Raw genomic sequence first — 22,258 nt, 5'->3', positions numbered from 1 at the left:
TTGGAGAAGCTTGACCCCAGGGTTGTAAATGTGTCGTTTTCTTCACACCCGTGAGCACCGACAGGCTCTGGGACCCCTCCCCGTGAGGGCGGAGGAGTCGTGTAGGTGGGCGAGAACTTGACCCACTGGGCTCTCCAGCTGGGTGTGGAGAGGTCGGTCTGTGAACGGGCAGTGAGAGCGTAGGTGTGTGCGAACCACACGCAAGCCGGACGTTGCTTTTGGGGTTTGGTCCGAGGAACAGATTGGGTTTCACGAGGCTCCACGGCTGGCACGCGCAGACCCTGCCCAGGGAGCCGGCTGCTAAAGACGCCCGAGACATCTGTGGGACGGGGGCAGGGCGGCCCGGGTGGGCGGGCCTCACAGGCAATGCTGCCACGGACACAGACAAGACCCCTGGGTCTTTGCCTCCCCGAGGCACTAGGGAGCGCTGCCTCGTGACCGGGCGTGTGGGCCAGGAGAGCAGGGACCGGCCAGCAGCCCGGGGAGGAGAGCCGGGGGAGGACAGGCCTTGGGTCATGTTGGCACTGACTGCCACAGGCCCCTGACCATGCCGCTCCGCCTGGGGCAGTCTGTTGCAGGGGACAGCAGCCGGGCCACTCTGCACAGCGTGGTGGACGAGCTGGTCCGCTTCCGGCTGCGGGTGCGGCAGTTTGCCCTGGCCACAGGAGCGGCCACCCGGGAGGCCCGACAGCAGCAACTGCTGGACAGGCAGCCCCTGCTGGAGGCGTGTGACACCCTGCGCCGGGACCTTGTCGCCCACGGCATCAGCATTAAGGTGAGCCGCTGCCGCTGTGGCCTGCCGGCGGTGGGCACGGTCACCCTGAGGGCGGCACGCAAACGTGCGATGGTCAGAGCCCGGACGTCTGCTGAGCCCCCCAACCCGGAGCCTGCAGCCGGGCCCCGTGGGGGCATCAGGGTGGGCAGTGAGCCCTGAGCATCTGGCCCACTTCCCCCGTGCCTCCTCCACAGGACCGGAGCAGCACGTCCACATGGGAGCTGCTGGACCAGAGGATGGAAGACCGCAGACCGGGGAGCTGACGGCCCCCGACACCGTCCTGTGCTTACGCAGAGGCCTCCTGTCGTGCCTGTCCAGTCAGCATTAAAGTCAGTCCAACCGATCGCGTGTGCCTGAAATGTGGATTCTTCACGGTACCGATGGCCACACACACGGGCCAGCACTGGTCCCGATGCGGGACCCTGGGCCGACATCATGGGAGGACCATGAGCCCTGAAGCCTGGGGCAGTCCTACAGGGGCCCGGGGCCTGTGGCCAAAGTCCAGCAGGGCACAGTGGCCTGTACCTCAGGCACCGGGTGGTGCTGAACGGGGCGGGGGGGCCCTGAGCTGGGGCAGCTCGCCCCACATCTGTCTGTCACAGAAGTAACGTGTTCGCCGCAGAAGACCACCGCGTGGTGGCTGCACTGGTGAGAGCAAGACCCAGGTATGAGCACGGCCGCAGAGCAGGAGGCCGTGCCGGTGCCCACAGCTCAGCCCCCAGCGGCTCTCCCTCCCTGGCCCGGCCACTGCAAGGCCACTGCCGAGCTGGCCTGTCCCACAGGTGCCATGGGGAGGAATACGCTAGGTGTGGTGGTGACACTTGACAGCCACGTTCACTTGTCACTGAACTTCAGGACCCCAAAAGGCACGATTGTCCTATTCCACAGGCAAGGAAACCCACTCGGAAAAGGACTTGCCCATAGTGAGCCAGCTCGTGCAGAGACCCCACCCGGCAGGTAGGCCCTTGACAGGGACACCCAAAGGTGGTCCATTTGGTACCTGGGGCCTAGGCTGTCCCCCGAGGGCCATATGCTGCACTTGGCCCCCCCAGTGACCTCCGTGCCCTGCTACCTTGGTCTCGGGGTAAAAGCCTGTCCTTAGCTACAGCTAGTAGGTCTAGGGCTACTTTAAAAACAGCCGCTGGCCCTTGGATGTACTCCTCACTCGCACTGGGACAAGAGGATTTGTACTTAACTCCGAGCAAAACCAAAAACAGTTCCGTGATGTGTGCACTTGACCTTCTGTGGAACAAAGAGCACTGCCCGTTCGCATGGTGGGGAGGCACAGATGAAAACCGTGAAGTGACAAGCTTTCCCACGTTTGTCCCCCTGTTGACCGTGTCCTCGCTCAGGAAAGCTGGAAAGTGGACATGAGCTCTGTCAGAAAACAATACAAGACTCGATGTTGAGATAAACCAAAATTTGCCTTTTAATAGCTACCAGGATTTAGATGTAACTGCCCAGAAGGAAACACGGTGACGCTTCTCAGTGACGTGTGAAAGAGGAGCGGCGCACGTTTTTAAGAAATCTGGTTTTAAGGTAGAATCGGTCTACCTTAGGGGACTGAATCCCAGAGCATCAGTCAAGAGGGACAAAGGATCCACACGGGTCCCGTCCTTGCAGAAAGCACAGAGAAGCCTACGGAAGTACTCACGTGCACAGGACCCAAGGCCATGGGGAGCCGCAGAGAAAGCCACGCGCCCAAAGCACCATCTGGAAGCCAGCCCGAGGCTCACACGGCATCTCGCAGAGCGTACTTCTTTCACGGATTCTGCTCCTGAGGACACATCCACTTCCGATGACCATGTTCAGTCCCCCCACCTGGGGCCTCTCGGGACCAGTACTGGCCCCGGTGTGTGGCTACGGGCTCCCGAGTGTCCAGCTTAGTCCTGCCTCCCCGAGAGAGCAAACGGCTGGGCCACATCCCAAGGGTCCCCCGGGGACTGCCTCCCGCCAGCAGACTCAAGAGCGCACACGGAGGAGGAGCAGGCAGAGCCCTGCCCTCGTGCCCGGGGCTCAGTGTCCTGTGTCCTCCAGAAACCGGTCACTGGTTATTATGAAACGCTCCATTAAGCACAGTCGATGCGGAGGACTTCTGCCCAGACGTTTCCAACTCAATCAGTGTTTGAACAGCGCACGTGAGCACGGCCACCAGGGCCACAGTGCCTGGGGACCGCCACCTCAACAGCACTCTCACAGGTACTGAACAGGATCGACGGGACCCGTGAGGGCACCCACCACGGGGATGTCACGTGGACGCACGGCACGTGGGTAGGGCGGGCCGTGCTCCTGGAGCACACGCAGAGCTCAGCGGCTCGTCTCCTGCTGAGCAGCTCGGAGGAGTTCAGGAATTCTTGGTCTAGTGTCACCTCTCCAGCTGCGCACGCAGCCAGAAATCCACCCCTGGACCACGCGGTCTGCCACCCAAGGGCTGGGACACAGGACGTGGCTTCCTGTGACAAACAGCCTCCCCGTCCGTGGGCTGCTCGCTTCCTAAGGCCTCTGCTTAGGCTTCAAAGAGGCTGCGGAACGCGGGCCCAACCTCCGCGATCATGTCAGTGGTGGTGGTGGAGCGGCCGTGCTTCTGGAAGGCCTGACGGCTGCACTGCCTCGTGAGCGAGCACGCGCCCATGGCGGCCAGGAGGAGAGGGCTGCACCTGGAGAGGGACGACTGTCAGCACACGCTGCACACTCCAGCCTCCCCCCATTTCCTGGGACCCCAAACAGCCCATTTCAAGTCTGCTGTGCCTGGGAGGCAGAAGGTAGCCTCACGACCGGGACGCGGATATCCCCACGTATCCCCGCGGCTGGAGAACAGGACAGCACTGTTGCCCCCGAGGAAAACCGGACCCGCACTGGTCACGGTTCACTGTGATCCTCAGTGCCGGGAGGACTTGGAAGATCCGAGCATGTGGGTTCCGGCCACCGTCCCCAGATACCCCTAGTTGTTTCCACGTGGACACACTTGGCAGGTGCTCCCTGCCTCCCGGTGTGCCACCACCCTGTGGCTTCGCATGGCTTCACAGCTGGCGGGGGGGGGGGGGGGGACACCCTGCCCCAGCACACGTGTCCACCACTGCCCCATGATGCATGTGGAGGACGGGGCCTGTGGAAGACTGGGCCCTGCCTGCGCTCACAGCTCTAACCAGACGCGGCCAAGCCTGGACCCCCGAGTTCTGTCTCCTAGAGGAAACTCCCATCTTTTGGGATGGGGTCAAAGCCAGCTCACCAGGCCTGCCCCGCGGATTTCTCCTCCACTGTTTTGCTTTACAAAGGGTACACATCGCATCCCCAGAACAGGGTCTCAAGCGGACACGGACGCCCAGAGCCACTGGCACTGAGGCACAGGGCAGGGCCCCGACCTCACACGGAGCAAGAGCGGCCCAGGTGACCACCCTGGGGTCAGCCCCGACCCGGTATCGCTTCCACGGGACACTGACATTTCACGCGGCTCCGCGTTAATGTGCGGGCCACTTACACAGCTCATGCGGTAAAACTCTCGAGAGGACAAGCAAAGGTGTCACATACCCGTTCGTCTTCTCGGGTCCGGCACGCAGCGCCCAGTGCACCAGGACACCCAGGGCACCCGACAGCAGGTCTCCCTGGCCACCGCACCTGCGGCCACTGCCCTCCTGCACGCACTCGAGCACTGGGGGAGGGGGACGACACGGCCGTCAGGGGACGAGCTCTCCTGTGCCCGAGGCACCATCTCGACCCGCGGCAGCTCTTCCCAAATGTCTCAACCCGGCAGCCTGGTTTACAGGAGAGCAGAGCCGGGCCGGCCCAGAAGCACGTGTGCGGTGTGGGCGGTGAGCAGACTCGGGCCTGCTGGAGAGGATGGGGGAGAAGCAGGCTCGGCCCGCTAGACCCCCTCGGGGACACACGCCACCCTCAGAAGTGCACGGCACGCTAGCACCCGATGCGGCCCCCGCCCTTGGCCGCTCATGCGTTTACACAGTGTAACCAGCGGCCGCCACAGAAGCCAGGTGGTCACATCCTCAGAAGTGTCAGGGTCTAGGGCGCCTTCCAGCAACAAGAACCCCAGAGATTTCTGGGTCCCTCAGAAAACACTCCCTCGGTGCGTCCTGCTTCCTCCCGCTCTCTGGTCAGTAGCCCTAAACTCCGTGCTGTTCCAACAACGGGTGCGCTCCCTGCCTCCCAGTCAGCCCACGGGAGGGGAGGACCTGTGTGCGGGGCGCAAGGGGGGCTCCACACCTCACGGTCCCCGGCGGCGCATCTCAGACACCCACCAGCTCCCCTGCTCTTCGCACTGGCCAGCCGGCAGGCCCGGGGGAACGAGCAGCAGACCGCCACACCCAGCACCCCCACCCCCCGGGCACCAGCTCCCGGCGCGCCCCCACTAGCCAGCCCTCCTCACGACGGAGGCTGAGCAGTGAATCATCCGGGCGCCGCCTCGAACACCGCAGGTGAGCGGGCCGGGCCCCGGGGTGCCACTTGCTGGCAGGGCTGCAGCCCCACTGCTCAGCTTCCCACGGACCCCCCAGAACCAGCCGCTGCTCCAGGCGTCAACAAGGATCAACACACAGCGTGTCCCTGCCCTTTGCAAGACGGTGAAAAGTAAAACCAACCTCATCGGGAGCCTGTGTGTGGAACATGGGTGACATCAGGGACGGCGTGTGCCGTGACTGGTTTTCCAGGGGCTGTCACCCAGCACCGCCACACTGAGTGACGTGCGTGAAGCCACAGCTACCCACCCTGTTCACCGTCGGAGATCACGTCCCGCTCCCCTTTCTGGACCACGGTCACATTCCCCAAGGCCCGGCTGAGTCTTCGTACAGCTTCGCGACGATCGCTGCCGTCCCCAGGGTCTCTCAGCTACAAGGTGGGACAGCATAGACCAGGCCGTTGTTGGACACGTGAAAGGAGCCCTCTGTCACGGGTACATCCTGCCCATCCACCCTGATCCTTAGGACCTCCCCACGCTACACACCCCCCCACTTCCGGAGCTCTGGCCCCACACGTGGAGGGGGACGACCCGTCCACTAAGGGGAAGGAGGCCCAGGATAACCGGCCAGCACATCCCGGGCAGATGCACAAACACCTCAGGGCCCTCCCCTGCCACGGCTGGAACCTCCCGGGTCTGCAGAGGGGACAACTGTGAATAACCCGGCACTAGCATCTTAGGACGCTTACGTCGTGCGAACGCCGGGGTTTACCTCTGTCATCTGGTTTCGTCCTCACACCCTATGCAATGATGCTCTCAGCAGCCCCGTTTCACGGATGAGGCAACGCGGGACAGAGACCGAGTGCGCTGCCTAGAGCCCCCACCCCGCCTCTCAGCCCATCACAGACGTCCCAGTGAGAAGACGCCCCATCGTTCCATGCGCCACCGAGAGAGAAGGGCACTGTCACACGTGGGGACACGCCCCGACTCGCTGGCCGTCCGCAAGTCTGTCCCACAGGGGCGGGGGAGGCAAAAGCACTGAGCCGTCCCGTACCCGCCTCAGGACGGGCAGGGCCTGCGCCCCATCTTCCGGGTGGTGAGCACTCACCACGGCTTCAGAGAGTCTGCCGAATTCCACGTGGTTGGGAGTGAGAACGGCCTTCCGGTAGCCCTGGATGAGGGCCGGGTGCCGAGCGATCAGCCACAGCCCGTCCTGCAGACAAGGACAGGGACGTCGGGCACAGCCTCAGGGGCCTGGCTGGGAGGAGGGCAGGAGAGGAGAGTCACACTCACTGCATCGATGACGACGGGGATGTCCCTGGCCTTGGATGCTTCCAATATGCCCTGCAAGGAAAGAAGGAGAAGCTGAGCAACACCGACTGAGACGCCCGAGCAAGCAGTTCGCTGATGACCTACAACATGAGGTCACGCGCAAACACACAGAAAACGGAAGTGCAGACAGGACGCACTGGGAAGACCCAGAGGAGCAGGGAGCAGGCCCCGTAAGGCAGGGGCCCTGGGAACTCTGGAAATAGGAGTCTGTGGGAAGCCCGATCCGCAGCGCTGGGCCAGGCGAGCCCGTGGAGGCAGACCCCAAGCTAGAGGCTCCAAGTTCCCACCGACACTCATCCCCAGGGCTCCCAGAAGAAAAACCCAAAGTCTTCAGAATTCTTCCAAATCATGAGTTTCTATGCATTTTTTCTAACACTCTGTGTTTTAAAATGTGACCATGATAATAAAAGTGAATCACTTCTCCGAAAAAGTTACGCTAAAAATCTCAGAGATTAAAAAAAATAATATAATAAAATCTCAGAGGTTTTTGGCTGCATTCTGTATCTACTGCGATCACCACATAGCCGGTCGCTTACTATGAACCGGTGTTTTGCGACAAGACGACACATCAGACAGCGCGTAACCACCATCTCCCCTGAAACACACACTTGAGGGTAGAAAACACGGAGAAGAACAAAGCAAGAGCCCCCTCCAGGATGCCTGGTGTCCTTACCGGAGGAGACCGGCACATGGCGACAACCGGGTGAGGACACAGTGGGCAGGCAGCCGGCCGTCTACCAGCCAAGGATAGAGCCCTCAGAAAGAACCAAACCTGCTGACACTTCGCTCGGGGACGCCCTCCAGGACTGGGAGGACACCGAGGTCTGCTATTTAAGCCCCTGCCTGCGGTGTTCTGCTGTGGCCACCGTGGCTGGCGGAGCCTCCGTTGCTTCCACCGCCAATGGCATGAACTCCCTAGCAAGCGCCTTCTGACCCCCGAGGGGAACAGGAGAGGGACCAGCGAGTAAATCCCGGACAAGGGACGGGTGCCCTGACAGCCCCGAGTCCTCATCCCCAAGAAGTGCTGACTCCGTGAGACAGCTTCGACTCGGGCTCCGAGGGAAAGGAGCCTGCAGATAGCAGCCGAGCGTCTGGGCCATCACTAGGACGTCACCAGGACACAGCCCCAGGCCCTGGGGAAGCTGCTAGGACTGAAAGGCTCAGAGACCAAAAGACTCAGAGTTGTGAACTCGAGCAGTCTCTTCCCTTCTCTGAAACTCCGCTTGCCGATCTACAAAATGAGGATCATAGCCCAATTAATACTTTTTTTTTTTAAGTTTTTATTTTATTTGTCAGAGAAAAAGAGAGCGAGAGGGTGCACAGGCAGGCAGAGGGAGAAGCAGGCTCCCAGGAGATGTGGCTTGAACCCAGAACCCTGGGATCATGACCTGAGCTGAAGGCAGAGGCCTAATCCACTCACATCCCTCAAATAATCCTCTGACTTTGTATGAGGATGAGAAATACCAACTCAGATCTACCCAGTTCCTGGCAAGGGAGCTGGCCATGCGTAACCGGCCGCCGCAGGGAGGCCACCGACGGCCTCACCACGGCTCCACCCACCACCTAGTAAGCAACCTCCCCTACGGGATGGACGGCAAAGGAGGGAAGGAGCCGCACACCCACACGTCAGACGAGGCTGGGTGGTCCTACCAGGAGCGCTCTGCGTGGGACATGGCACCCGGGGGACAGCGGGAGAGCAAGGGCGGCCCCCGGCAAGCGCAGCCCTTCAGCGTGAGACGGAGCTGCGGCAGCCCACGCTACGGCCATGCAGCTCCTAGACATCTGTCTTCAAGGACAAACAGCCCAATGTGCGGGAGTGTCTGAGACATCACTGACAGATTAAGAAAAAGCTGCCAACCACCCACGTGAGCCAGTTAAATACGGTGTATCGTGATGTAGCTATTAAATGTAACGATGTAGCTATTAAATGTAACGAGGAACGCGTCCACGTTCTATCAGGGAAAAGCCTCCAGGATGTACCTTTAAGTAAGAGCGAGCTACCAAGGAGCACAAACAGCGCGAGGGGAGCTCATCGAGCCCGCGTCCCGGGTCCAGAGACTCCAGCTCACGCCAGCGCGCACCGCGTTAGACCGGGCACCGCTCAGCAGCGGCCTGCGCCCCAGCCTGCTACACGAGCACGTTCCCCGCCGCCTCTGCTGAGTCCCAGACGCCTGTGGAAACACACAGGACGCGCAGCAGCCGAAATGCTCTTGCAATGAACAAGGCTGGCGGGATCCCACAGCCGCCGCCATCAGCCCCGAAGTAAACCCTGCGTTTCCATCCAGACCTTCAACAGGGAGGCCCAGACGCGAGCAGAGTTGTGCAGGAACGGATTATCCACTCCTTTCACCAGGCATAAAAATTTACTCAAAATGGACCACAGACCTACGTGGGAAAGCTAAAACAATAAAGCTCTTAGAAGAAAATACAGGACTTGAGCAGAATTAAAAATTCGTGCTTTAAAAAAAAAGTGTGGCAAGCAGGAGTTCCTCCAAACGTGAAGCAGGGTTATCACAACAGTCCGTACACGAAGCTTGAGAGGGCGCTGCTCGCACCGGCGCAGAGCGGAGGCCACCCCATCGGCCGGCACGCGACGGAGAAACAGTGTGGTCGGTGCGTGCCAGGTCCCCAACCGCAGGGAGAGCAGCCGAGCGCCGGCCCACACCGCGATGCTGCTGAGTGAATGCGGCTGGGCCCGCGTCCTCTAAACCCCGCTGCCCTGCAGGGTCTGGAATCGGTGGAAGAGAGGCTGCCAGGCGCTGGGGAGCTTAAAAAAGAGAGCAGTTGCTAATATATGTGGAGTTTCTTTTGGGATGGTGAGAATGTTCTAGAACTAGTCATAGGAGTGGCTGCACAATTGCAAATGTACTTAGAAACCAAGGAACTGGGTGCTTTAAATGCATCGACTTAACTAAACCTGAAGCTAAGAACTCGGCCACCTCAGGGGCCTAAGTTAATTTCTCCAAGATTCCATTTCTTCATCAGAAAAAGGAGGATAATGGGGCGCCTGGGTGGCTCAGTCAGTTAAGCATCTGCCTTCGGCTCAGATCATGATCTTGGGGTCCTGGGATCGAGCCCCGCCTCTGACTCACTGCTCTGCGAGGAGCCTGCTCCTCTCTTCCCCAGCCCCCGGCTTGTTCTGTCAAATAAATAAAATCTTTAAAAAAAGATGAGAATAAAGAGAGAAATCCACCTAATAGGGCCATTTTAAGGATGGCAGCAGACAATGAATTCATTCCGGGAACATCTAGGAAGTGTCTGCTATGGAGGAGGCGGGGAGCGGGAATCAGACGGCATCTGGACTCCCTCCTCTGTGAAATGGGGGGACCACCAGCACCGACGGGCTTGTGTGGGAACGGAGTGCAGCGATGGGCAGCGCATGGCAAACGCACAGCGTGAGTGTACAACTCACAGGCTGTACCCGGCAGAACACGAGGAGGAAGCCCACAGTCAGGGAAGTGCACAGCCCGTCTCGGGTCCCCTAGCCCACGCCGGGTATGGCCCTTGTCCTAAGGAACATGTATTTGTCCTAAGGAAGCAAAATACTTACAAGGAAAAACCTAAGCACATTTTCTGAGCACATCTGGTAAAATCTAAGCACATTTTCCCACTCGTTTAAACTGCTGTTTCAAAAATAAGTTCTACATGTCCCATCACAGATTGTAACTTCTCCCTGAACGGGAAATCCACTGAGGGACAAAGTGGCCAACCCCGGGGCACCCAGGGACACGTGGTGAGGCGCCGACAGCCAACAGTTCCTCGGAGGGGACCGACGCGCCCGGGGGTCAGGAGGGCCAGCACAGACTCGGGGCCTGCCGCTCACCAGGCAACACCAGGGGCCTCTCCATTTGCCGTTTTGTTCCGGAGACACTTGGACAAGTGGCTTCCTGAAGCAAATGGCGGTCAGACCACGCAGAGTCCGCTCGAGCTGCCGTGACACATGCCACAGGCTGGGCGGCTTGGAAACAACAGGAACGCACTGCTCACGGTTCTGAAAGCTTCAAGTCCAAGATTACGGGTGCCATGGAAGATTCCCTACGGGTCACAGACCAGTTGCCAGGTCCTCACCTGGTGGGGGAGCTGGGGCCCCCGCTACAAGGGCCTGAGTCCCATCCAGGAGGCTGCTCCGCCTTCACGACCCAATCACCGCCCCCAGAAGCCTCATGTCCTGACACCTCATTTTGGGGGTCAGGACCCCAACACATGAACGTGCGGGGACACACGCACTCAGGCCGCGGCGCGGTCACCGACAGCCTAGCAACCGGCTCTGGCAGGCAGCAGCCGCCGCCGGAACTTCGAGGCTGCTCACGCGGACGTCAAACCTGTCTACACCAACTGCAAGCGATGCCCCCCCAAGTACGTGAGTGAGAGCCATGGCCATGACTCGAGCAGCAAGGACAACGAGCACGAGAGGAGGAGGACAAAGAGGCCAGAGAGTGTCGTGAGCGCCACTCTGTCGTGACTAAGCGGGGCCAGAGGTTAATGGCCAAGTCACCAACGGTCACAAAGCCCATCATCCCGAGGGTCATCCCCAGCCTGGCGGGAGCCGTCACCACCAGAAACACACCACCTCGGGGAGAGACTGTCACAGTCCACCTCCACAGTGCGCCACCATCTCTGCACGTGAGTGCACAGCAGACCCGCAGCCCCACCGGCTGCCCCACTCGGGTGTCCCTCCCCTCACACGGACCAAAGGCTCTTGCGCTCCTCAGCTAGGATGCGCTCCCGCTGTTCTGCAAGTGGTCGAGATCCACCATGCTCCCTGGCTTGTGGCATGCGCTGCGCCGGCTCCGAACCAGGAGCACTCCGAGGCGTGGTGCTGGTGGCGGGTCACCAAGAGCCGCGCTCGACCAGGTGGGACTGGCTCTCAGACTATTCGTCCCAAATGAACTGCTGGTTCCCTCGCACCCCTGTTCCCTCAGCTCTCCGTGAAGGCTGAGCGGCTGCACCTCCAGCCCCCCGTGCCCGTCACCACGCTCCTTGTTCCAGAGCAGAGACCCCTGTGCACCAGGCAGTCCCCGGGACGCCCCCAGGACAGTAGCACAAGCTAACGCCCTGAGAGCAGGAGACTCATTCCATCTGGCCCGCCCGTTTTAGGCTCATTCCTCTCTGCCTAGTGCGTCCTCTCCCCCAAACCATCTTAATTATTCCATCAAGAGGACCCAGAACGCTAAACATTGCAAACTCCAAGAAAGTGCTTCTTTTCGGACTCCACGAGCCAAGTCTACAAGGACAGACACGTTCAATAATTTTCTACACTTGGGGCGCCTGGGTGGCTCAGTCAGTTAAGCGTCTGCCTGCACCTCGGGTCATGATCCCAGGGTCCTTGGATCAAGCCCCACATTGGGCTCCCTGCTTGGCTGGGAGCCTGCTTCTCTCTGTCCCTTGGCCTGCTGCTACACCTGCTTGACCTCTCTCTCTCTGCCAAATAAATAAATGAAATCTTAAAAAAATAATAATAATTACTATTATTATTATTTTCTACACTTACCTTAACATTTTCAAGAAGCGCATCATCCCGACCCAGGCCGGGCCCCACGACCAGGGCGTGCAGCCGGGGCAGCCACTCCTCCACGTCGTGAACGGCGCTGGGGCTGTCACTGTGGCGAGAGGAGGCGGCCAGAGCAGTTTAGTACGACTTGCACTCACTGGCCTACCTTACTAGCGAGACTACACGTTCTTCTGCGTTTCCCTGGTCCCTCTGCTATTGTAGGACCCAGGCTAGGACCCCAGTCGCAGCCAGCCCCCCACATGTCCCCGTCATCTCTGCAGACGAGCTCGTCCTTTCATACCCGATGCAGGAATCCAGCTTTTGGCATCTAAACGAAGCCACACCGAGACATTCTGGCTACTTTCAAAATGGTCTCTGCCTTCCGGACTGAGCCGGTTTTTTCCATCACACAGGCATACTTTATGCATTCACAGGGGGACGGGGACACCCTGTCACTTAGAACAGGAACTGACGGCTGTAGGGACCGTGTCGCTTCGCCACATCACCTGCCCGCTCATCTCGCTCCTCTGACCGTTAGAACCCACCTTGTAAGGCTCTGCCCCCAGCAAGCCCACTGCGGGATCCAAGCACCCACGCTCAGCCTCCGAGCCGGACCGCAGAGACACGGGCCCTTCCAGAAGACTGTCAAGAGTTCTCCACAACACCCTTCCTCCCCGCTCCTGCCCCCACTCGGCTCCCAGCTGTGGGGCGCTGGGCTGCCCCCACTGACACGCACTCCTGCGCAGCCCCCACTCTCGTCCCGCACCTCACAGCCACGCCGCTTGGATGTGCTACAGGCAGCAGCAAACACATCCAAAGCCAGCTCCGCAGCCACCCCACCAAACCGGCACCCCCACGACTAACCCCCTTGTCGAGTCACAACTAGCTCGGACCAAACCCAGAGCGGCCTCCATGACTCTCGTCTTTTCCTTCTACCCGATATCCCACCTGTCAGCAGATCCTGGGGCTGCACTTTCAAATGGGACCCCTTCTCCTACCCCGTGACTTACTCTCACCAGGACGCTCACAACTCCCTCCTCAGGCAACCGCTGTGTCCACCCTGGGCCCCAAAAGCACATTCTCAACAGCACCCAGGGAAGGCTTTTAAAATGCACACTGGATCCTGTCCCCCCCCCCAATGCAAGGCTCTAGCAGCCTCCTCCCCCCTCCTCCTCGCTTACGTGAAAGCCAAAACCCAGAGAATGACCCCCAGGATTTGCACGGCTTAGTCTTGAACCTCTCCAGTCCCCCACCCCATCCTGAGGCCCTTGGCTTGAGCTGAGACACCAGTCCTGCCCCATGTCTGCAGGTCCCTACCTGAGTGACACACTCTGGGCCCCTGCCCACCATCACCGCAGTGAGAAACACACATGTGCCACGAGCGTGCACATGTGACACGTGGCACACGTGCTGCCCGCACGGCCAGCCTTTCCTCGCCCCTGCCTGCCCCGCCACGTGGTCCTCACCACCCTCTAACACCCCGTTCTCTTGCGTGTCCATCTCCAGAGCTGTGCCGCTCGATACGGCAGCCACCAGCCACATGTGGCTGTTTTAATTCGGTTTCCGTAAAAACAGCTTCTGAGTCCCACCGGCCACATCTCAAGTGCTCAGCAGCCACAGATCTGGACAGCACCAAGAACATTTTCACCACTGCAGAAAGCTCTAGAGCACAGGGCCGCCCTAGAAAGGGGGCTGCATGGGAGATGTTTTGTCTGCTTGGTTCAATGCTGTCCCCAGGGCAGCGGAAGCGTGTGCTGAACGCGGGAAGGCCCCATGCCTGCCCGGCAGGCCCCTCGTGACTGCTGTGGGCAGCACAGCCGCAGGCAAGGCCCAGCCCTCTCCTAGGAAGCTGCAGCCATTTCTGATGCGCCCCGGGGGCCCAGACCTCATCGCACACCTTATAAGCACGGCTGCTGCTCTCCTGGCCACAGACGGTGGGCTCCTTACTGCTTTTCCTCTCTCCCGACAGCACCCACCTACCACCCCCCAGTACGGCAGCCGCTCCAGGGAGGCCCTTAGCGCCCACGAGAAGGCCCCGTGGCCGAGGAGCACGGCTGCGGGTGAGCACCCCCGCGCGGCCACACTCACAGGACCGGGTGAACGATCAGCTCCGGGCTGTACGACTTGATCACCGGCGCGGCCTCCCGGGTGCAGAACACGTGGGACAGATCTGCGCCCTGAGGAACGAGCGCGAGAGGCGGACTCAGAGCGGGGCGCACACAACGCATGGGGAGGCGGCCTCAGCGCGGCTGCCGGGCCTACTCCACAGCCGGGCGGCTCAGACGAGGAGGGAAGAGAAGACAGGGCGGGGGGCAAGCAGACTCTGCTGCCGCCCAACAGGCAGGTCACCCAACACCGGCTCAGGCTGCGGCACCCAAGGGCCCCCGGGAGCACGTTTCACAGTAATTGTGCCAACTGGGCCACCAGGACTGGACCGAAGACCTGGGAAACCGCCAAGTCGCACAGACGCTGACTGCCTTCATGAGGACGCAGCCGCGCTCTCAGATCATGGTGGTCAAAGACGGTTCTAGTAAAACTTCGGTCAAACAAATTCCAGTTCTGGGGCATCTCAGTGGGTTAAGCAGCCGCCCTCAGCTCGGGTCAGGATCCCAGGGTCCTGGGATGGAGCCCCATGTGGGACTCCCTGCTCAGCGGGGAGCCTGCCTCTCCCTCTGCCCCTCCCCTGCTCATATTCTTTCCCTAATAAATGAAATCTTAAAAAAAAAAAAAAAAAAAAAAATTCCGGGGGCGCCTGGGTGATTAAGATGGTTAAGCGTCTGCCTTCAGCTCGGGTCAGGATCCCAAGGTCCTGGACAGAGCCCAGCCTCGGCTACCTGCTCAGCGGGGAGCCTGCTTCTCCCTCTTACCACCCCCCACCCCCGTTCGTGGTCTCTCTCTCTCACACACTCGCTCTCTCAAATAAATAAAGTCTTTAAATACAGTAAGAAGGAATCCAACAGCTGACTAGAGTGAGAAGCTGTAAACAGACCTACCACTTTGAGAGCTGAGATGGCAGCAAAGTAGGGCGCTCCAGTGTACCTGAAAAGGCAGAACGGACAGTCAGCATCCTCCGAGAAGGCCGCCAGCACAGCGGTTCATCGGGAGGTTATGAAGACGGGGATCACAAAGCCCAGGGCCCAGCACCTCATAGCATGGGAGCCCAGCGAGGCCTGAGACCCCGACCTGAGCGGAGATCAGGAGTCCGCCCCTCAACCGACTAAGGCACCAGGTGGCGGTCACGTAAGACCTCCGTGCCCCGTCAGGACCGCCGGCGCTCCCAGCACTGTGCTCAGACTGGAGGCTCGAGGCGGCCGTGAGAGCTCACTGACGGCGCGGACAACGGCAGCACTCAGCCAGGCCCCGAGACGCACACCTCTCCCTCGGCTTCCATCCCACCATTCCCGAGTGCCCTTAATTTTAACACGGCCTCAGGCAAGGAAGAGGGGAGGATCAGCATGTGCAGCAACATTACAGATGTCTGCGCGCCGCTCCAGTATCAATTCTGGGACCCGATCCCCGGGAGATAACCAGATGCGCGCACAGTTGGAAAACGTTCAGAGATGTCGACAGCCATGCTGCTTATTTGGGGAAAAGAACAGAGGTGACCCGGTCGCCTATGAACAGGGACGGTAAATAACTTGCGGCCCGTCTTTACAAGGACCACCACTCACCAAGAATCGGTCTCTAGGAAGCAACAGGGAATGACTGATGCCAGGACACCCCATGAAACGACAAGGAGGTCACACCACCAAACAGCAAGCAGAGAGAATGCAGAGCCCTGACGCCTGTTGTTTCGGAAAACAAGTGTGTGATGTAAGCGGGGAGTGCGAAAGCGTCCACTTCGAGCACCGCCGCCCCAAACGCTCCACCAGCCCAGGACCAGGCAGAGAGCCGGGCCACCCCCGCCCACCAAGGCTAGTTTGTTTCAAAGATCTTGGTTGATTTCGTAACTGACCATTTGGACCACTCCTATTCTCTCTTTTGGTGATGTTAACCCCCGCGTTCATGCTATACATTCCCCACTAAAGAGTGAACCGTGACACCCTCCCCCCTCACCCGCCCACCTGCTCTGTCCACCCACAGCCTCGCTGTGTGGGCCCAGTGCTGTGTCACTTTCAGATCTGGTAGGTAACACATCTTTATTTTTCCAGAGTTTCCTGATAGTTGTTACTTCGGGGCATCCTGTGATCATAGAAGAACCATGGGGGCAGCTCCCACTCCAGCACTGGACCCTGACAGGCTGAGACCCGCACAGAAGTGACAACACGGTCCCAGTTTTGTAAAAAATAGTTACACACACAGAAGAGTCTGGAAGGCTAATAATGTGCCCATGCTGTACTACTACACGGGTACTATGAAGTCTTCACTTCCCACATTTCTGCATTGTTTGAATTTTTACAAGCAGATTATACCTTTATAACCGGAGTAAAAACGATCCTACTTTAAAGGTTAGTTCCTAAAGCTAATGGACATTTCTTAAGTTACATAATTACCCCTAGCATGCTACGCTACAGACTTACCTGAAAAGAAAACCTCACAGCCAGTTCTTCCCATGTAAACATCCCAAAACATAAGGCAGGAAAGGGAGGGGACATGAGAAATAAGACCCGTAACTCCCTCAGCTCTCTCGAGGGCCCATGGGCCCAGCGGAGGCCGCACTGCTGGCCTCCATCCCAGAAGCTGGAGGAGGCGGCCTTTAACTGGGGACCTAAAGGAAGAAGAGCATCTAAGAGCTAATGATCCAAGAGTCCAAAATGCAGCAGGAGAAAGTAACAGAGGAGAAACGAGAGCCAGTAATAGAGGAGCATTTCCCTCATCCAAAGGGACCACGTCTGCAGACATAAGGGCTTGCCAAGTCTCAAATCAGATTAGTGAAAAGAAGACATACCGGGACACATTCGGGGGAAACTGAAGACTTTTAAAGAAAATCTTACAAACATCCAAGCAAGAACAAGTTACAAATTAAGGCAATCTTCTTTTTTGTGGTGCAAAACACAGGCTAGAGTACAATGTGATCACACGCAGTTTACCAAAAAGATCACGCTGAGACTCCCCAGCTCAGGCAAGGCACAGCACAACCCACCCACCACAGCAAGACACAGCTGGTGTGCAAGTACTCCACAGGGTCCCGTCAAAGAAAACGCCAGAAGAGGCCAAGGACTCCCGCCCCAAGAGCAGACCACTAGGCCGGGCAGGAAACCGGCAGCAGCGCACCAAGTCCTGCGCGGTACTAGGGTCGCGCTAGGAATGCCCTGGCAGTTCTCCGTCCGCGTTAACTCTCTCCCGAGTGGCATGTGTGGTTCATCGTGGTAGTTAGAAAAGACAACCCCCAGCTCGACGTGAAACCATAAGAGAACTTCCAGATTAATACAAGGAAAAACCTAGCGAAAATAAGGAAAAAACGGACGCGCAATAAAACAAAGAGAAAACATAACGAGCCTTAGAAAGTGCCTCAGGAGACTAAAGCGAACAAGCAGACCGTCTTGTCAGAGCAGGTACGGTCGGTCACACGGGGTCAGGAAACAAATCAAGCTACGTATTATTTATGAAACACCTAACTGCGTGATAAACCCTGAAAATACACAGCCAGGCAGAGACGGCACATCGATACGAACAGAGAGTAAGCAGGGGCAGAAACGGTAACCAAGGTCAGATTTAAGTCAAAGGCAAAGGTATCATTTATAAACAAGGACAGGTTATAAATTTTACGTGCAAACAACACAGCAGCAAAATCCACAGAACTAGAACTAGAGAGCAAGCCTTGAAAACAGGCCAGGAGCTGTCAAATTTCCTTAATGACTTCCAAGAACATCTTCAGTGACAAAGGGAACCAAACACGTGCTAATCTTCTCCAGATTACAAAGAAACCCGTGTTTGTGGTACGCAGCCCGGTCAATACAGGAACGTGTAAGACAAGAAAACGCGGCCCCGGCCCCAGCGTGGCGCAGGCCCCACACCCACGTGCCAGCAACAGCTCGTGCAGGGCCCTCCCTGTTCTCTCCTACGCAGTCACAAAGTTCATCCCTGGAAAAACCGGGGATCAGAACATCAGACCCACCGACAGATGACTGCTGGGGTCCAGCCAGACAGACAGACGGACAACTGACTGACGCGCGGGCAGAAGGCCAGACAACAGAGACTGCGTAAACATGCCCATCTTCCGAGTCACTCACTCTTGGCAGCCCCCGACGACGCCGATTCTTCCATCTTGGCCTTTGTGCTTCTGCGAAGTCAGAGCAGGTATAATCTTTCTCACCAAGTGCAACTCATTCTCCATATCCTTTATCGAATGTGCTTTATGCGCTGAAAATGCTCTCTGTAAAACTGAAAAACATGGAAAGAGAATCACTCAGAAAACTATCAGCGTACATAACGGAGAGAATGAAACAAGACAGCCTACTAACCAAAGCCCCGCAAAGCTGACTGAACACGAATGCTACAGATTTTTATCCAACGGTTTCATTATTTTTAGATTTTTTTTTAAAATTTGACAGAGATCACAAATAAGCAGAGGCAGCAGAGGGGGGTGCGAAGCAGGCTCCCCGCTGAGTAAAGAGCCCGATGTGGGGCTCAATCCCAGGACCCTGGGATCACGACCTGAGCCGCAGGCAGAGGCTTCACCCACTGAGCCACCCAGGCGCCCCCATTATTTTATTTCTGTAAGCAAATGACCCTTAGAAATTACGACACAGCACTAACACTAGCTGGACGTACCAACTTTGTTTTTGAAACAAACCGGACATTTCCGAAGCCCAGTTAACCTTTCAGGAAGTGTTTTAACGCCTTACGACCTAAGAAACTACACATACCCCACGTCAATCTTCCACTAAGTTTATCCAGTCTCTTCTCTCAAGCTGGAAAAGCAAACCTCCCATTCGCTCCCTTCCGCTGTGCCATAGTCACACTCCCAACGTTCCAGTCGGGTCTCGGACACTCCAGTAGATGCTCATTCAGCAACCCAGAAAAGGCGTTCTAAACAGAGAACACAGCTTACACTGGGGTCAGAGCAGCATCTTAAAATAGTAAGACGATTTCGAATTGTTTATAAACAGCTAGATCTTAATTGCCTTTCTAGAAAAACTTCCCGCATATTTGCCTTGGAATCTAACCCAGCTCAGCTGTGAGAAATGCCACGTTCTGTAACATGTTGGGTACCCGAGGTCTGAAACAATAAAGCACGTGTTTTCCCTAGAATTAAAGGGTCTGTGCAGATCTACACAACACTCACAAAAGGAAGCCAACATTCACTTCCTTCCAGTCATCCCAGCAGCACAGGAAACCCAGGCGGTGTTACAGCTCCCGGCCACAAGCTGCCCCGCCTCCCAGCCCCGTAAGGCACGCGGCTCTATGTTTACTAACACTCTTACGGTTTCGCTTTTTATTCAATAATATTCAAGTAATTTTCTTTAATGAGTAACTGTAATGGCCTCCTCAGCGGATGTGCCAGCTGCTGAGACCCCCACACGTGAGAATGTTAATTACTAGGAGTCCACCCCAACACCTTCCACCTCCCAAACCCACACAAGACTAAAACTCAAAACCAGATCCCTATTGGGGGGCGCCTGGGTGGCTCAGTGGGTTAAGCCTCTGCCTTCGGCTCAGGTCATGATCTCAGGGTCCTGGGGTCGGGTTGAGCCCTGCAGGCTCTCTGCTCAGCGGGGAGCCTGCTTCCCCACCCTCCAACCCCCACCTCTCTGCCTGCTTGTGATCTCTGTCAAATAAATAAGTAAAATCTTAAAAAAAAAAAAAAGCATCCTGGTTTACTGTCCTCATTAGTGCCCCGTGTATCCTGTTACAGGTAAGGAAACCGGAGCCCACAGAGACAGGCCTGAAGACGCCTGGGGTAGTAATGGACAAGCCAGACCATAAGACACCATTTTACCAAAATGCCATTTCACGGCAAATCATTTTTCTTTAACCAAACAGTCACCACATCAACCATAAGACAAGACGACAAGGATCAAATCCCTGGAGAGTAAGATCCCGTAGGAAGCACGGGTTGTCGGTGTCTAACCAGAAGCGCGGGTGCGAGTAACCCCGCACCGCTCACCAGCCTGCCCCGCGCACCCGGGGAGAGGGCGGTCCGCTAGCAAGGGCCAGAGAAGGTCGGCTCCACTTCCCTGCACCGGCTACTCAGTCCCGGCCGGGTCCTGGCACGCGCCCCGGGCCTGTCCACGGAAACACCCCTGTTCTCCGGGGTGAAAATGCCTTGACAAGAGACGATCTGACATTCATCCCGATCGGTAACTCAGTCGCGTTCAGGGGATGCGAGTCTGGAAGAACAGGTCAAACCCGTCTGATTCTGGCTTGTGTTACGGCAGTGGCGCAGGCAGCTGGAGAGCTAAACCGCCTTCTTCAGCCTGCGCGGTCTCCTAGAATCCCGACCACCCACGCCGAGGGACGACTGCGCTCTAACCTCGGGGGAACCAGCCCATCCGGAGGGCCCGACGGCAACCCCTACAGCATCCGAGAGGCCCTAAAGCTAGGACGGGAAGTCAGGGCGCCAGGACGCGCCTGTCTTGGGTGAAAGTTCAGCAGATCAGCCTCACAGGAACCCCCGGGACGAAGGCCAAGAGACGCGCTGCCAGCTGACCGCAGGGGGCAACTCAAGACGAAGGGCCGCCCGTCAGAGCCTCGGGACAATCTGTGCCCGGAGGCCCCTCTGCCGCCGTGAGGGAGGGGCAGGAGCTACGGGACCCCTCGAAGCCCCGCACGGCCCCGGGCACGGGAACTAGAGTGCCGCCGTGTGTCACTAACACAGAGAAAGAAGGGGCGTCTGTGACCCCCGCGCGGCGCAACGAAAGGCCAACCCCCCCAGCTGTCCCCGCCCTGCACCAGCACACTCGGGCCCGCAGCCACACCCCACACCACAGCCTGCGGGAACGCCCCGTCCCGGCTCGTACCGGCCGGGCAACCGCGGCCGCGCACTGCTTCTCGGCCCAGTCCCCGCACTGAAGGGCGAGCGCTCGCCGCGGGCGGGAAGGGGGTGCCGCCGCCCGCGCCTCCGCCGCCCGGCGCGCACCGCTGTACTTCCCGTGCACACACCCCGGGCAACCGGGGGGAAAGCCCCTCACGAGGGCCGCGGGCGCTCCTGACGCGCCTCCATGCCTTCCCCACAGCCCGTCCGGTTTCACAGCCAAGGCCGCGGCGGGGTCCTCGGGGGTCGCCGGGGGCGCCCAGCCGTGCCCCTGCCCCGCGGTACCCGCGCTGGCAGGCCCTTCCCCCCGCGGGGGGGCTGCGTTGCGGGCACGACTCCCCGCGGCCCCGGGCCCCGCGCGCGACCGGCCTTCCACGGCTCCTCCGTTCCGCCGAGCGCCCGCGGTCGGGTACCTGCGTCCGGCGACAGCTCGTAGAGCACGAGTGCGGCGGAGAGCAGCGCGACAGCGGCCGCGCCGGCGAGCAGAGCCCCGGCCCCCGCGGGAAGGGCCATGCCCGCAAGGCCGTATCGATCTTACCTCGGCGGCAGGCCCCGGCGGCGGCCCAGACGGGAACAAGAGCCATCCCCGGACTTCCGGGCTCCCGGCCGCCCCCGCGCCGCCGCCGGAACCAGAGCTCGCGGCGGACTTCCGGCTCCCGACGGCCCACGCGCCGTCGCCGGAAATCGACACTCTACATCCGGCCTCACCCCACCCACAGACTGGCCTCCACCAGTCGTATACGGTCCCTGATGATTGACAAGCTCAATGCCCAACCCAGGAGGGCCCCACCTCCGGACCCCTGGAGTTCACCCGGAAAGCAGGTTCCGGCACGGAGATGCGTCTTAGAACTTGGTGTTTGGAGTCTTTTCATCCTTCGTGTTTGGGGCCGGAGGCGTCTTAGAGCACGGGGCGGGAGGCTGCCCCGCTGACCAGCACGGTACCCTCGGGCAGCCGGCGGAGGCCTTGGAACCCCACGTTTGCGCGGCCCGATTCCGCCATGGGCCGCCTCCGCCCCCGGACTCGCGAGCTGGACTGTCCCGCGGGCTGGCGCCCCCGGCCCCCCGACCCCCGCCCCCTGCCCCCGGGAGCCGGGCCGCCGCCATCCCGGCCGCTCAGGTCGGAAACCGGGGGCGCCCTCTCCTCCCGCCTGCCTCCTCCCGAGGGCCCGCCTTGCGGGGGCGACCCCGGGCTGAGCGCGGCCGGCCGGTGCCGGGCGGTGCAGTGCGGAGGAGCGTGTCTCACGGCCCTGGAGGCCGCAGGTCCGGGCTCGCGCTGCCGGTGGTGGCCGTCCGTCCGGGGCGCTCCTCGCCTCGCGGCGGAGTCCCTGGCGTCCCTGC

At 59.2% G+C, this 22,258-nt stretch overlaps 2 protein-coding genes across 8 annotated transcripts in view; one reads left to right on the top strand and one right to left on the bottom strand.

Annotated features, from left to right (window-relative positions):
• Positions 1-1,119, top strand: part of CARS2 (cysteinyl-tRNA synthetase 2, mitochondrial) — a 36,687-nt gene extending 35,568 nt beyond the window's left edge. For all 4 annotated transcript variants that reach the window (XM_047720402.1, XM_047720403.1, XM_047720405.1 and 1 more), the window contains 2 exons: positions 569-775; positions 970-1,119. In XM_047720402.1, the coding sequence (XP_047576358.1) occupies positions 569-775; positions 970-1,038 (276 nt within the window). In that variant the 3' untranslated portion in view covers positions 1,039-1,119. The remainder of the gene's footprint in view (positions 1-568; positions 776-969) is intronic.
• A 1,061-nt stretch (positions 1,120-2,180) lies between these two features.
• On the bottom strand, positions 2,181-21,593 carry NAXD (NAD(P)HX dehydratase). Of its 4 annotated transcripts, XM_047720407.1 has the most exons (11): positions 16,524-16,572; positions 16,068-16,185; positions 15,675-15,788; positions 14,997-15,042; positions 14,092-14,180; positions 12,004-12,112; positions 6,474-6,524; positions 6,289-6,393; positions 5,491-5,611; positions 4,304-4,424; positions 2,181-3,432 (listed from the first exon to the last, which is right to left on the bottom strand). In XM_047720407.1, exons 1-11 carry the CDS (start codon positions 16,555-16,557, stop codon positions 3,282-3,284), a joined length of 1,059 nt encoding a protein of 352 aa, XP_047576363.1. In that variant the 5' UTR covers positions 16,558-16,572; the 3' UTR covers positions 2,181-3,281. The 4 variants fall into 4 exon arrangements, with proteins under 4 accessions (XP_047576363.1, XP_047576366.1, XP_047576365.1 ...); XM_047720410.1 differs by lacking the exons at positions 15,675-15,788; positions 16,068-16,185; positions 16,524-16,572 and adding exons at positions 18,177-18,327; positions 21,459-21,593 and having other exon boundaries at positions 4,254-4,424; XM_047720409.1 differs by lacking the exons at positions 15,675-15,788; positions 16,068-16,185; positions 16,524-16,572 and adding exons at positions 18,177-18,327; positions 21,334-21,522 and having other exon boundaries at positions 4,254-4,424.
• Between the last annotated feature and the right edge of the window lie 665 nt (positions 21,594-22,258).

The sequence above is a fragment of the Lutra lutra genome, chromosome 3, assembly GCF_902655055.1.
Source record: "Lutra lutra chromosome 3, mLutLut1.2, whole genome shotgun sequence".
In the NCBI taxonomy this organism is placed as follows: Eukaryota; Metazoa; Chordata; class Mammalia; order Carnivora; family Mustelidae; genus Lutra; species Lutra lutra.
The sequence above is the reverse complement of the archived record's forward strand: the minus strand, read 5'-3'. Positions and strand labels throughout refer to the sequence as shown.